The 14089-nt window shown below is 46.2% G+C and overlaps 1 protein-coding gene across 1 annotated transcript in view; it reads right to left on the reverse strand.

The window, feature by feature from the left end:
• The window catches only part of LOC125940023 (A disintegrin and metalloproteinase with thrombospondin motifs 13-like), a 33353-nt gene that overhangs the window by 3242 nt on the left and 16022 nt on the right, over positions 1-14089 (reverse strand). The window contains exons 5-7 of the mRNA XM_049655680.1: positions 9016-9065; positions 7104-7212; positions 989-1129 (exon numbers count right to left, since the gene is read on the reverse strand). Of these exons, the coding sequence (XP_049511637.1) occupies positions 989-1129; positions 7104-7212; positions 9016-9065 (300 nt within the window). The remainder of the gene's footprint in view (positions 1-988; positions 1130-7103; positions 7213-9015; positions 9066-14089) is intronic.

The following is a 14089-nucleotide window of genomic DNA, read 5'->3' on the forward strand; positions in this document are numbered from 1 at the left end:
GTGAATTCAATTCGCAACCAAAACAATAGCGCATAAAATATGAATAAAACTTAAAGGTATGGGTGGCGTAATATTATATCATTAAGTGTCTTACATTTATATCAGAAATTACGATCTCAGTGCTGCATGAAAATGGCGCCATAAGTGTGAACTTACTTGCCTCTAAATGAGTGAAGGGCCAAGTCTCGCCCACAACCGGCGACAGTGACCACTGGTGCTTATGTCCAAAACATAGTACACCGCGCTGTAGAAGCGCGAAAATGAGCAAATATTTAATCAATAGACGGGTCCTTTCGTCCAAACATAATAGTTATAAATAGTGAGATTATCATTCAGGACGATCAAGAGCCACTGCGGGTGGGGTGATTGACATTTGCATGACTGCACTATTTGCACTAGGCCGGCCATGTAATGCGGAGGATGGATAGCCGGTGGACCATTAGAGCTACAGAATGAGTGCCAAGAGAAGAAAGCGCAGCGGAGAAAGGCACAAAGCTAGGCGGGGTGATGAAGTTAGGAAATTTGCAGGCGCAAGTTGGAGTCAGCTAGCGAAGACAGGGGTAACTGGCGATCGCCTTTGTCCTGAAATGAACATAGATGTAGGCTGATGATGCTGATGACTCATTGCGTGGATTCTGCAGCGTTTCCGGCTATGTACAGAAGGAAGCACTACTACCAAAACGACAGCTACTCTCCGTGATCTCTGCATAATAAACCTGATTTATTGCTGTGATCTTATTTGATGCTGTGCACCCAGTTATGGGAGCCTGGCAGGTTTATTTTCCAAAATGTTACACAGCACGTGCCAGCACCTGGCCACGGAGGCTAGACGAATACAAAATACCAACATATATTTCAACGTTGCGCTGATCACACGTATAACCACGCGTTGTCATTTTGGTAAAGTTTAACGCTCTAAGCGGCTCAAGGCAATCATAAGTAAAGCTATACTCCACTCAATGTATTATCAAAATTATAGACCACTTACGTCACAAAGACTGAGATGGCTTCGATGCTACACCGTGAATATTGAGGGCGGATGTCGCCCACGGCTCCTCCGCTCATTAGGTATCCCGCACCAGGTTGGCAACCTACTGAAGTTCCCTCACCATCATGAGGAGAACCTAACCTGTGGGGAACAAACGCACAAACTATTGTCTGAACAAAAATGTTATAATCCTGCACAATAAGTTATCCTCTCAAAAGTACTACGTAACCAATGAGTGGTTATAATAAAAGCCTTCTTTGAGTCGGTGACCTCGGCAGGAAGAAAAAGATGCAAATTAACGACAAAAAGTGGCTATTGATCTTTGTTATGTATAAGGAAATAAAAGTTGTCGCAGTTTCACCTGAAAGGTGAAGCATCAATTGCGATAGCAAATTTGTAGAGAGCTATACGGAGTAGTGATATTAGCTTTATCAGCTGTATAAACTTGGACATGCAGCAGCACCGGCAACGCGCAGAACTGTTGTCGACGCCATCGGCGTTTTGCCCGCGTTCGCTCAAAATGCGTGCGGCGTTGGTGACTGTTGCCGGAGCCTCTGATATAAATAGGCACTTGGTGCCGCAGCTAAACGTCGCCTCCCTTCCCTCCCCCTTCCCCCCCTCCCCCACGGCCTCTCGCGCATTTGCAAGAAGGCGCGTTTGCTCTACATATATGGTGATTGTAAAGGAGGAAAGAGACGCCTACTTCTGCAGCCCTTAAGGAAGCACGGCGCAGAACGCGCGTTTGTTCTCCGCCGTGCGTTCACTCCCCGAGAAAGAGCGCGTCCCTCGCGCCCTTTCACTCGCACATACAGCGTTCGGCGGCGCGCGGCCACGATTTCATCTCCATTGACGTCATACGGAACCTCACGGCGACGGCGACGGCAACGGCGACGGCGACGGCGACGGCGACGCCGACGGCAGAAATCTGCTTTTGAGTGTCCATATAATTGCTATCGCAATAATAACCACTCTCAACGTGTTTGAAGAGCAGATGACATAAGCAGGGTAAGCAATGGCAAACTCTAGCTATCCTGTAAATGTATATGTATGTCCATGAAAATTAGAAAACTGCTGTAAAAAGCTGCTATACGGAACTTCATTTCAACGGGAACATAAGTTTAACGAATCTGTATAGCATCCTACAATGGCGTTACTGTTGACCTCATAAGAAAAACCAACACCCTAGGTGCTCTTTCAATTGCCTAAGTTCGTTTATCCGGAAAATATTGGTATTCAAGAGACGTGGCACAAGTACGAAGAGAACAACGAAAGAAGAAAGAAATTTAGAAGAATGCCTTTAGAAGAATGTTTCGGCAGTGGTATGCATCCACATGCCAAAACTTTTTTTACTGTGGCAGGTACTTAAATATTTGCTTATGAACCAAGCACCTATTGCTCCTCAAGGGTGGATTTCTCAAAGCAGCTGAAGTTATCGGTACGAGAAATGGCAATTTCCGGCAGATTTTAATCACAAACACGTATTTCTGGGAAATGTGCGTGCGAGAAATCGACATTCCAAAGAAGGCAACCTTTCTTCAATTGGCGCTTTCCGCTCATCATATTGACGACGATGCTCCTCTCCTGTGGTACGTGCCCGTAAAAATGAAATCGCCAGGAATCAGGCGGCGTAATGACGCGCGAGGCAAATACATCTTCTGAGGAGCCAAAATTTATTAAAGAAAGACAAAAAATTCGCCGGAAATTACGATACTCCCTAATTTGAAATTTCACTGCAGCTCTATACGTGTTCTCATTTCGCGATATATTAGCTGGCGCGAACCATCTGTCTCGTGTGGCACATTGCAAATGGAGCTGAAGTGTAACGCGACAGCATCGCTAATGGGGAGATCGCGAGAGGCAGCGCGTGGGTGACGCGTGGGCGCCATTCACAGCAGCCACCGCAGACAGGCGTCCGCTTATGCACAGCTTTGTTTCCATATATGGTAACGGTGACGCGCTCGCCGCATGCCATCGCTGAACAGACGACGGCGCGCTACTCTGGCATCTTCTCGTAGCGATCCTCTCCGAGCAGCCCGTCTTGCGCGGCACTATGCTATTCTTCCCACGCTTTCGCCATAGCCTCCTCCTAATGGTTCCACGACACCCTCCTTTCCGCTCTCCTCGTTGCGCACTCATGGGTATCGCCGTCTTTCATCCTCCGCTGCGCTCTGTGTTCACTATTTCATCCTTCGCTGTGCTCGTTCGCTCGGTTACGCCGAGGAACAACGCAGACGCGAAACGCAGGACGGGCTTCTAGGAGTTGCGCTCTAAAATGACAGGAGTTTTGTATACTCGTCCAGTCAGACCACACAAAAAGAAAGAGGGAGGGAAATATCAGGAGGGGGCTAAGTCGGGCTGTGACAGCGCGTTCACGTGGTGCGATAGCGTCATGGTTTCGCTATGAAGAAATGTGGTTTTCTTGGCAGCACGACACATGACACGGCAGGCGCATTCCAATCGTTCGCATGTATTTCGATAGGGCGCTTCGCACGAATATGCGATATCGTCCCATGTGTTTTGTATTTTCACATATTTAAATTGATAATGTCAGGAAGGAGAAGAAACGGAGATTTTTCAGTAGGGATTACTTAGTAATGTTCAAATTGCATGCCACGATGCCCCTGAAACGAGCTACCAACGATCTCACCGAGCAGACCACGTCTGCCGGCCCCGCGAATTCACTTGATCGCATGTTGTGAGCGTTCGAGCGTAGGGGACCTCGAGAGGCAAAGCTCCGCTTAGATATGGTGCGATGTGCTCCGACGAGCAAACTGTCATGGTTTTCTTCGCGGTTTGCAGGCTTTCTGGCTCTCGTTCTGGCGTGCTTCCGCATTGAGCCTGCGGCGCCGGATCCTCAGTAGAGTGCGCGTGCTTTTCAGAGTGCTACAAAATGTGCGCTTTTAATCCGTGAAATTTGATGATGACGGGGAGATGTGTGGTGCTGAACTGTAGCAGTGGCTACGCATCCTGCAAGGAAAAGGTAATTACATTCAAGGCTGTTGGTTACTCGGTACGGTTAAATGTGTGGGCTCGTGCAATCCTAAGAAATGATGGAGAGCTAATGTCTCGCGACTATATTTGCGACAGCTTAGAAATTTTCGAAAGAAAGCGCCAGTACCAGAATCAAGTACAACCGTTCACCCGTAGAAGCGGCTAGCGACGGATAGTCACGAATGGCCTTGAACTGGCGAGCCTCTCTGGCTAGCGCGCCACGCGCGTGCTCCCCTTGTACGCGAACGGACGTCAATGACAGAGCTAGGGCGCGTCAGCGCCGTGCCCACCTGCATAGTTGTTCCCAGTAGCGGTTCAGAAATATTGATGCTGGAAATTCTTGCGTTTACATTTTTTTTAAATATAGGTAGGGCATTAGGGGAAATAAGAACAAGAACTGGGTGGCACAACCTATGACCCCGTTTCAAAGCGGACGCTCATAGCATTCAATTTCCACCATGACTTTATTGGGGCGCCGCAGCAAGCGCTGCTCCGACGCCTACAACATACCAAAATCACGCTAATAAATAATATTAAAGATCACCTTAGTTCAGTGAAATTATCAGTGAATACACGAGAAGAGAACAAGAGCTCACCAAAACAGAAATTAACAAGTTGCTCGTATTGCTTCAGGTTAAAAACTAAAATACTACACGGTGAAATTCCTTGTGGTCTATACCTGGTGTTGAAGCCCAAACCCAGGTTAATAACACCACGGAACGACCTATTCTTAGAGCTGTATGGCAAAGTAGTGATTCGAGTACCTTTTTCTATGATATTTATATCGACGGCATGACACAAAAGAAAAGAGCAGACTTGTGTAGCCTTGAAGAATTACAACCGAATTTCCAGCGATGCCGCTTTGTTTTTTTTTGTTTTTTTTTGTTGCTTTTGAGCAGTTGCACTAAGAATTTCGGTTGCCTGTAAGCAAATAATTTACTCTGAAAATTTACCCGCAGATTAATCACCCGTCTGAAACCTTTCCCATATAATGCTTTGTAGAACTTGCTAAAGAATTGTACAAAAGGCAGTTATACATCCCCACACATTTTACTGCGCAAAACCATTACCTGTAATATACTCGCCGCCTCTTTCAAACTACTAAATTGGACCTCGGTAGCGTTCATGGTTCTCCCAGGGAAGTCACCATTCACGGCCACTGCCCTGGCCGTCAGTAGTGGCACTAGTTAACACTCTCAGGATTAGTTCTAGTAGGCAGACATAAATATCATAGAAAGTGGATCAGAAAACAGGGCCGCAGCAGCTCAATTGGTAAGAGCATCGCATGAGTAATGTGCTAACATGGGTTCGTATCCCACCTTCAGCCAGTTGCTTCAAATGCGTTAGCATTTTTATGCCCACTCAACGACGAAACTTGTCCTTCCGTCCGTCACATAAAATGAATCACTATAAAAAAATTAATGCATGCAACAAAACAAATTCGAAAGGAAAAAGCTGAAGGAATATTTAGAATTGTCTACTGATGCGGGATGATTGTTTGTTTGGGCTATGACTTCGCATTTGCTTACTTTCGCTTACTTGCTTTTCCTTTCCGGTGGCAAGAATGCTTATGCTTTAGTAGACAATTGTCAGATTGTCTAACGGCTTCCGGCCGCTTCAAAGCAATCGTACCAATTGAGCCGGGCACGTGAGCGCCTAGACAGAGCAGAGCGGGTGCAGGTATTGAGCAACGGAAAGCTGTATCGGGAGTTTTTCATGTTGCTCCACAGTCTTCTCATTGACACTTTGATAATTAGGACAGTACTTCTCGAGTTAGATAATTAATCACAATTACCTAATTAAATCTCAGTAACGAAAAAATCACTGGAGGCTACTCCGCTGTACTGGAAACAATACGCACTAGGTTGGCTTCGCGCAACGCCTTTCCTCTTTTTTTTTTAATAGTGCTGCGTGATAGCTGCGGCAGCCTGTATACATATGTATGTCTCGAGTGGCCAGTCGCGCGGCAATGTTGACTGTATTCGGAAGCTTCTTTCACGTTCGGAAAAAAACTTTTATGGAGCATGCATTGAGCAAGAGAAAGCTGTATCGGGAGTTTTTCCTCTTGCTATACGAATTTCTCATCACGCTTTGATATGTCGGACAGTACTTCTCGAGTTAGATAATCAATTACAAGTACCTAATTAAACCACAGTAATGAAAAAAATACAGACCGCGACTGCACTGTATTGGCAACAATAGGCACTCGATTTCCTTCCAGCAACGCAATTGCTCGTTTTTTTTAAAATCTTGGTGCCTTATAGATGGGACAACCTGCATATATATATATATATATATATATATATATATGTGTGTGTGTGTGTGTGTGTGTGTGTGTGTGTGTGTGTGTGTTGTCAACGGAAGTTGGTGCGGACGTTAGACGACGTTACGCAAGCACCACCACCACAAGCGACGTACGTCACGCGCACACGCGTGAGTGCGAAGTGCAGCATGCGCTCTCATTCTTCTAGGCCATCTGCCAAGCGCAAGTGCCTTATTGAATTAAGTGATTGTTTAAACGCAAATTGCGTCAGAAAACGAGTAAATTATGACTTACACACAAGCTGCAGACATGATAGCTTCGGACTGTAGCACGAATATACAAGAAAACATCATTCTGTTACGCGGAAACTGTAACACAAGCCCATTTTCCAGCTTCCGTATCGGTACTGTTGTGCGACATTGTTTGCCATAATGTCGATATTACTGTCGCAGCACACGCTGTGTGACAGATGCAACGGGCAGAGCGCCCACACATTAAAGACAGACACATTGTAGTGCCCACGTTCGTCACGGGCGCACGCACGTCTGTGGTAGTGCAGCGTACATGCTCATTATTGTAGACCCTCGGCTTGGTGCAAGTGCGTTATTGGACTAGTTGAGTATCTAAAGGTAAACTGTGTCACAAGATTCCCAAAGTACGAATGACACACAACCTAGAGACATGATAGCATCGGACTCTAATTCGAATAAACGAGAAAACATGATTCTGTTACGCGGAAAGTCACAAACAGCCTCTTTTCTAACTGCCGCTTTTTTGGGTGAGCACGCCACGAAAAATCCCCACCTAGAGGCTAACAGCATCACTTAGAAAAAAATGCAATGTTTTTCGCAAGGTACTCACAAGTGTCCGATTTCGTGAGCAACGCTAGTCACGCCTGTATACTCTTTACCGGTGTCCATAGCAAGGATGATATTGATTGAACTGCAAGCTCCTTTTGTTTTCGTAATTCCTGTTTTCGAAGCATGCAAAGAAACAAACTGATGTTGGCTTTAATGCGAGCATTTCATAAGCTTATTATCTCAAAAAGATCATAGAGCATGCTGCCATATATAGCTTATCAATATTTATAATAATGTATTCTTAAGACAACATAATATTACAATCGCGTTCTTTTCTTAAACAATGGTAACAAACCTGCTGAATTATTTGAATTGAATACTCTCGTCTCTGTGGCCTACAGAGGACAATAAGCAAAGGTGTAAGATATGGCGAACAGTAATAATATTGAGCCGGAATAACAAACAACCGAAACAACAGCGCTGTGGCACAGAAGTGTCACGAACTAAAGAACATGGTAATACTCGTCAAATATTTACTGCTTGATCCGAAATAAGTGTGCGAGTTAGTAGAAGTGTTCAATTTATTTCATCAACATTCAAACAGCTAAGACTAGCAAAATGAATTTTTTTTGCCTGTAGTATCAAATGTCGTAATAAAATAGCTCCCAGGAGTGTTAGGATTGTGTAACGCGAATGTCCAAGCGTTAGCTATAGCTAACGCTTGGACATTCTTAGACAGCTATTAGACAGCTATAGTGAGCTAGTCATAGGGCGCTGCTTTTCGCATGATATTCCTCGATAGTGTGACAGCAATGGATTGGTTTGCTGCAGTGGCGTACCGACGGGAGGGGGGAGTGAGGGGAGTTCGGGAGTTCAACCCCCCCCCCCAGCCTGAGGCGACTGAAACCCCAGCCTCTGCTCCCTTCAATGTGTCTGCTTACTTAGGGAACGACCACACCCTGCTGTCATTTCACGTCGGGGCCTTCGCGCTGACGACGCGCGAGTGACAGCTTGTAACATACACTTTATCATTTTGGTGCTCTATCTACGCTATTACTGACATTCCTGAGTTTTCCCACTCCATCAGTTATAAGTGACCTACTCAGACACTGCCACCGCTCACTGCTGCCATGACCGTTTAGGTAAGATCTTCAACGGATGACCACGTGCACTGCTCTGCAGACTTACCTCCTGGACCTATCAAGCTTTTTCAAGACTTTGATTAAAACACTGAGTAAATAAGCATTGTCATCCTTTGTGTCATTATTATTATAACTATAGGCATTTTATTTGCTGTTGGATTTCTCTGGCTAGAGCAAGGAAATTGCATATTATGCGAAGTGCTTGCTTCCCCCCCCCCCCCCCCCCCCCCCCCCTGGCAGAGAATCTGGGTGCGCTACTGGTTTGCTGGTCGGTTTGCCTTTATGAAAAGCTCACACTTTCTCTGCAAGTCTGGTTTTCGCCACCGATGGTGCGCCGGAGACCAAGACTATCTGGTGGTGTTGAAGGAAACCGTAATCCTGTGTTACCACGATCTTGCGTAAGGGCTTTGCGCACCGGGACCAAACTGCCCTCTCATTGGTGTAAGGTCCCGCTTCAACTAATGTAAGCACCTTCAAGCGTGCTGAAAACGTATCTTATGGTGTGCAGCGAAGGTCTGAGTCTGCGAATGGCGCCAAAACGCGATACTGGGCAATGACTTAAGAAAATTAAGCTAGCGCTTTAAAACAAGCTGATTAATGTGTTGTGAATAATATTTTAAATAAGTAGTTATCTCTTAGTATGCAGTATCTTAGTATCTACAGTATCCAGTGTGGAAGCCGAATTGACGAAAGTGTATATCGTACTTTTGACGATAGCTGTCAGGTCTCTGTTGTACGTATTTTTTCTGTTAATAGCATTGGAACATTGCATATTTTCTTTTTCTTTTTTTAAAGTATGCAAATAACAAAATGCATAAAAATGTACCATACCATACAACGGAACCGACGTGCCATCGGATTTCATTATTTCCATGTCTTGGCTGAAATTATAATTAACACGTAAATAAGACTTCGGCCATTGTTTAACTGAAGCTCTATCACATGGCCCTGATACGCAGAACGTTTCTGCTAGATATATCTATTTGATAATTTTATAACAAATTGTACTCTTTTAATGAATAGTTCACGGAGCTAGTAAAGACAGCGCTAGATTCTGCTTTAAAAGATTTATGCCCATTGATGTATTGTATTTAGCCGCCAGCCGCGAAGGCGGAATAAATGTTCAGCTTGCATGTCTGGCATCAAGATTCATGACCTGAAATACACAGCTAAACCTAAAGCTAAGCCATCTATGCATACACCCCGATGGTTTCGTGTCGTTTGGTTGGTGGTTCGTTCACCTGATATAAATACTTAAGCTAGTTCAACGCTGTGAAATCTGATGAAACAGCGGAGCTCGGCAAGCGTGGGTGTATAGCGTAGTGGGTATGACGATCGCATTCGGACCGTGAGTAGCCAGGTTCAAATTCCGCCTCTCTTTCTCTCTACCTGTGTTTCTCTTTCTTTCTCTTTCTTTCTCACTCTCTCTCTCTCTCTCTCTGTGTCTCTCTCTCTCGCTCTCATTTTCTCTTTCGCTCCCCCATAACAAGTTGTGTTACAATCATCGGTAAAACGCAATCATATGGTTCCCATAAATACATATTCTGCAAGCGTGGGTAGCCTGGTTACACACCGGCACACTGACCGCCAAGATATGGATGGCGGAAAGGGGACTTTTTGTACCTTGGGGACTACACTGCCGGGGACAGTGAGTACCCGGGTTCGAATCCCACCTCTCCAAGAAAGTTTATTTTGGTTTCTTTATTTCTCCCGTTCTCTGTCTGTCTCTCTTTCTCTCTCTGCACCCCCTCTCCTCATTTCACAATCTTTCCACTTAGCTCAAAACTGCGAACACCATCGCTCCGTAGTGATCAACCTTGACCTTAACTAGCTCCGCTGTTAAAAATTCTGCCGTTTTACACAGCCCATAGTCAGCCCTCAACACAGCACCCGATATCGCATTGGTTTCTGCGTAATAATGATATAAATTGGAGCTACAGACCGGATTACTAAGCACTAAAGCTTCTCGTTTTAGGCGCATATCACAGGCACCTAAACGCCTCCCTTATTCACGATAGGAGCCGAAATAGCCACTCTAAATGGTTCGAGAAGCATGACCTGTTTTATGCATTGAATGTGAGAAGCCTACACTTATAGTACGAAAACTGACATAGCATTCAATATTGAAGACTGAAACGCAGCTACCAATTGTGCAAGCTATCGTTTCAGAAATCATGCCTTGTTTCGCAAACGCGTCAACCACTCGGCCTAAAACGCTCACTTCTACAATTCCGAACTTTGGGATTGCAAAATTTCTGTGCTTTATAAAGTCGCGTCCACAAACAGTAGCTCGGAACGCTTATTCTTCAACTTGCTCCCTTTTACTTCCATGCACGAGAACGTGGACAGCAATACGGAGATTCGCACTACCGCATAGGAAACAACGAATGCTCCGGGCTTGTGGGCTTGTCTGGGTCGGTGACTTAATTAAGACCCTCCTTTCGTATATCATGGGGCCTTCGTTCGTTGTTCTAGCGGCAACCGCTGTTTGTCTACAGGCACCCTCTTCGCCCCCAATTTTATTATATGTCTTGCACGTTCTCGCTTTCACGAAGCTCGACTTGTTTAGAGGCTGCCGCCCTCAACATTGAATTCAGCATAATCCACGTGCGGAAATCTTCCGCTGACATGTGCACTTCTTTTGGGCACGATTCATCAGGACATTCTCCTGATGATATCATATATGATATGTGACTGCAACCAGAACTATAACTTGCTAACCGTGGGAAATTTTAGAAATGAGCCTGGAAGCAGTTTAGTATAATATGGAGAAGTTTTAGAATTAGCACATCCAAACGTTTTTGCAAGCCCCGCCGCCATGCTTCCGTTCTTTAGTACTACATGTGCGTTCTTTCGTACACCAGGTGATTTGCGTTGGGCGAATCAGAACGCAAAATACCTCAATATCTGAGGGTCTTCGCACTGTTTAGAAAGAAGTCGCCGTACCAGTTCCGCACAGCTGCCAGGCTTTTCTTTCGTTTTGAATACGAGCACTTTCTAACCGCATGTCCAAAGCTCGCGAACACTGTATATCTAAAGTGAGCTAACTTTGTCGATCCTATCGGGCCGTTTGGTTTTTCTTTTTGCCGTTGTCTAATGGGCGTCGCTTACCTCATCCTGTACTTTAGAAACGGAGAGGTCTGACAAACATTCCACGTCATGGCTGCCCATATCGCTCTCATTTACTTATTCTATTTATTTGCAAACGTTCTGGTGGCTTTAGAATCAAACTGTCAGAAGGAGTGTGCAGTGAGACAATGTTTCGCCGAATAAACAATATAGCACACTGTAAAAATTCGAGAACACATAAACAGTTCTTTATAAGTTGTGAATGCGAAAACACTATAGTCGAATTCAGCGCCGCTGAGCGGTCTTTCGAGTTAAGAATTCCTCGCGGGCAAGCGAACACGTTGAGACGTTTGGCGCGCTGTGATTTGGCCTTACCGAGGTGCAGTTAGAATGCAGGGGAGAGCGTGCGCAGACAAGGAACACACGGATACCACAGGCATCCGAGAGCCAGAGTGAGGGCGACGCGGCGCCACGGCGATGCCCTCTCCCCTCACGCAACATATGGTGCGCGCTCGCGGCAGCAGGTGTTCTCTTTCGCCCGCTCTGCTCCGTCGAGGCGCACCCGTAGTGTGGCGTCGAGGAGCGTTCGTGACATGGCTCCGCAAACAGTGGGAATTTACCTGCCGTTTCGCCGATACAGACTAAATGCGCCAGCTTTTTCGCTGAATGGGCCATTTGATGCTTTCGCATCAATACTACACACAGAATGTTGCACACTATAAAAACATTCGGAACACACAGCCGACGTATCAGCTGGACTCGCGTAGGCATCATGCCAAATTCAATTTTTTTTTCATGCAGCTTCTCATCCTGACATCGACCACGACGGCAAGAGGAGCGCATCACACACTTATACTCGCTAATTCCAGGGGAAATTTTTAACACGCCGCACACCAAGAGGCGGTCTACTATCGACAGACCTGGCAGTTGTCACGTGCAGCCGCTTCGACGTCACAAATCGACAATATAAATGCACAGCACCCATCTAATTTCTTCAGTGGGCATGGTAGCTGCCCTCAGGTCGACATCAAGTCAAATCCGGTTGTTTTCTTAGTGCTAGCTAGAGACGACTCTCTACTATTAACATTCGAACACAAACATTCACCTCCAAACATTCGCTCTCAGTTAGTTATATAGCCCACAACTCGTAATATGCACCCAGAACAGAATCAGGAGCGATGTGCAAACAGAGCTGAACATCTACGAAAGCGCTACGACCACGCCGCAGATGTAGCCTACGTGGACACCGCGGAATACCCCCACCAGAACGCCATGGCGGTCGCCGTAGTCGCGGGCTCACAATACCGCCTCGCCGCGGCCGCATCAATACTCACCACTCCACCCGAAGAAGGAGAGGAAACGGACATCGCCTTGGCCTATGCCTCTACCAATGCACACTACATCATCAGCGATTCAAAAACGGCCATTCGCTACTACACAAGAGGTACTCATAGCACCCCAAGCAAAGAAAATACTCTCCGGCACTCCCGCCTCAAGGCAACGCCGCGTACAGATCATCTGGGCCCCTGGCCGAAACGAAGCCGCCAACGATGCCGCCCGAGCTCTCGCACAACAGACGCATCATCCGCCTCCTGCGTCTTCCAATCCTGACGAGCCCTTTGTTCTGCATCGCGGTCACGCGCGCGACCGCATGGTCACATTCAGAGAAATCCTCCTCCACTACTGCAGAGAGCGGTTATGCTACCCCACAGCACACGAAACACTGCGTAAACCACAATCCACCACTTGGCGACTACTTCAGAGACGAACTTTCCCAAACCCCGTGCAACAACCAAATTTACCCCGATGAATACTCCCCATTCTGCAAAGCCTGTGAGGCCCGCGCTGACCTCGGTCACATCATCTGGGCATGCGCGAAAGCTACACCCTCCCACACCCACCGCACTAAGAATACACGCATCATAACTACGGCCGAGCAGTGGGAGACTTTGCTGCTCAGCTTGGACCCAGAAGAGCAGCTATATATGGGCCGTCCGGATGGCCGAAGACGCCGCCAGAAAGCAAGGGCTGGTCGCCGTCTGAGGAAGGGGAGACCAGGGGGTTAGTCTCCCCACCCCCGCCACCCCCAGACCTCATCATGGACACAATAAAGTTTTATCTCTCTCTCCCTCTACTAATAAAGGCAACGTATTCTTTATCTAGCTGACATACCCTCGTTGCCTCAACAGAATCTGCTACGTTAGAAACGTATCGCTTTCCTGTTTGCTTATGTTGTTTGGCGTATCCAAGCCTAGTCCTAGGCGAGAAAAGCATTAGGAAAAAACTTGATGTTATTACGTTAAAGCTAAAGAAAGTAACAATCGCTTCAATTATAAATGAAATGAGAACAATGACATATATACTGCCACAAAATATTTTGAATATTTTTAAGGCACACGTTCTAACCTTGAAAATGGAAGTAGGCGCAACAAACTGATGGTGTTCGGTATCCGAGAAAAACATTTATGGTGCTCGTGTTGGCTCGCGATCAAGGCCGTAACGAAAGGGTGCCATTTCGAAGGAATGTTGTAAAGAAATCTGCATAGGGAACCAAAACAGAGCCCGGCAAATCACATCGATGCATTCAGTTAATTGTCCGGAGTACACAGAAGAAACTTGATTACTCAGAAAGTATAATACTAGAGCATCTACTTCGGAACCATGGCTCTCCAACATTTCCCTATATTTAAACATCATACCTAGTTTGCACCTAGCAAGATGTTTTGAAGCCGCACAGAGAACGCCCTGCCGATTGATTTGCCGAGGTTTTGTTGGGGGAGGGTTGATGACCCTGGGGGTGGCCGTGTGATTTCCGCTTGGGTGATGGCGTCCACGA

This window comes from Dermacentor silvarum, chromosome 9, assembly GCF_013339745.2.
Source record: "Dermacentor silvarum isolate Dsil-2018 chromosome 9, BIME_Dsil_1.4, whole genome shotgun sequence".
Classification (NCBI taxonomy): domain Eukaryota; kingdom Metazoa; phylum Arthropoda; class Arachnida; order Ixodida; family Ixodidae; genus Dermacentor; species Dermacentor silvarum.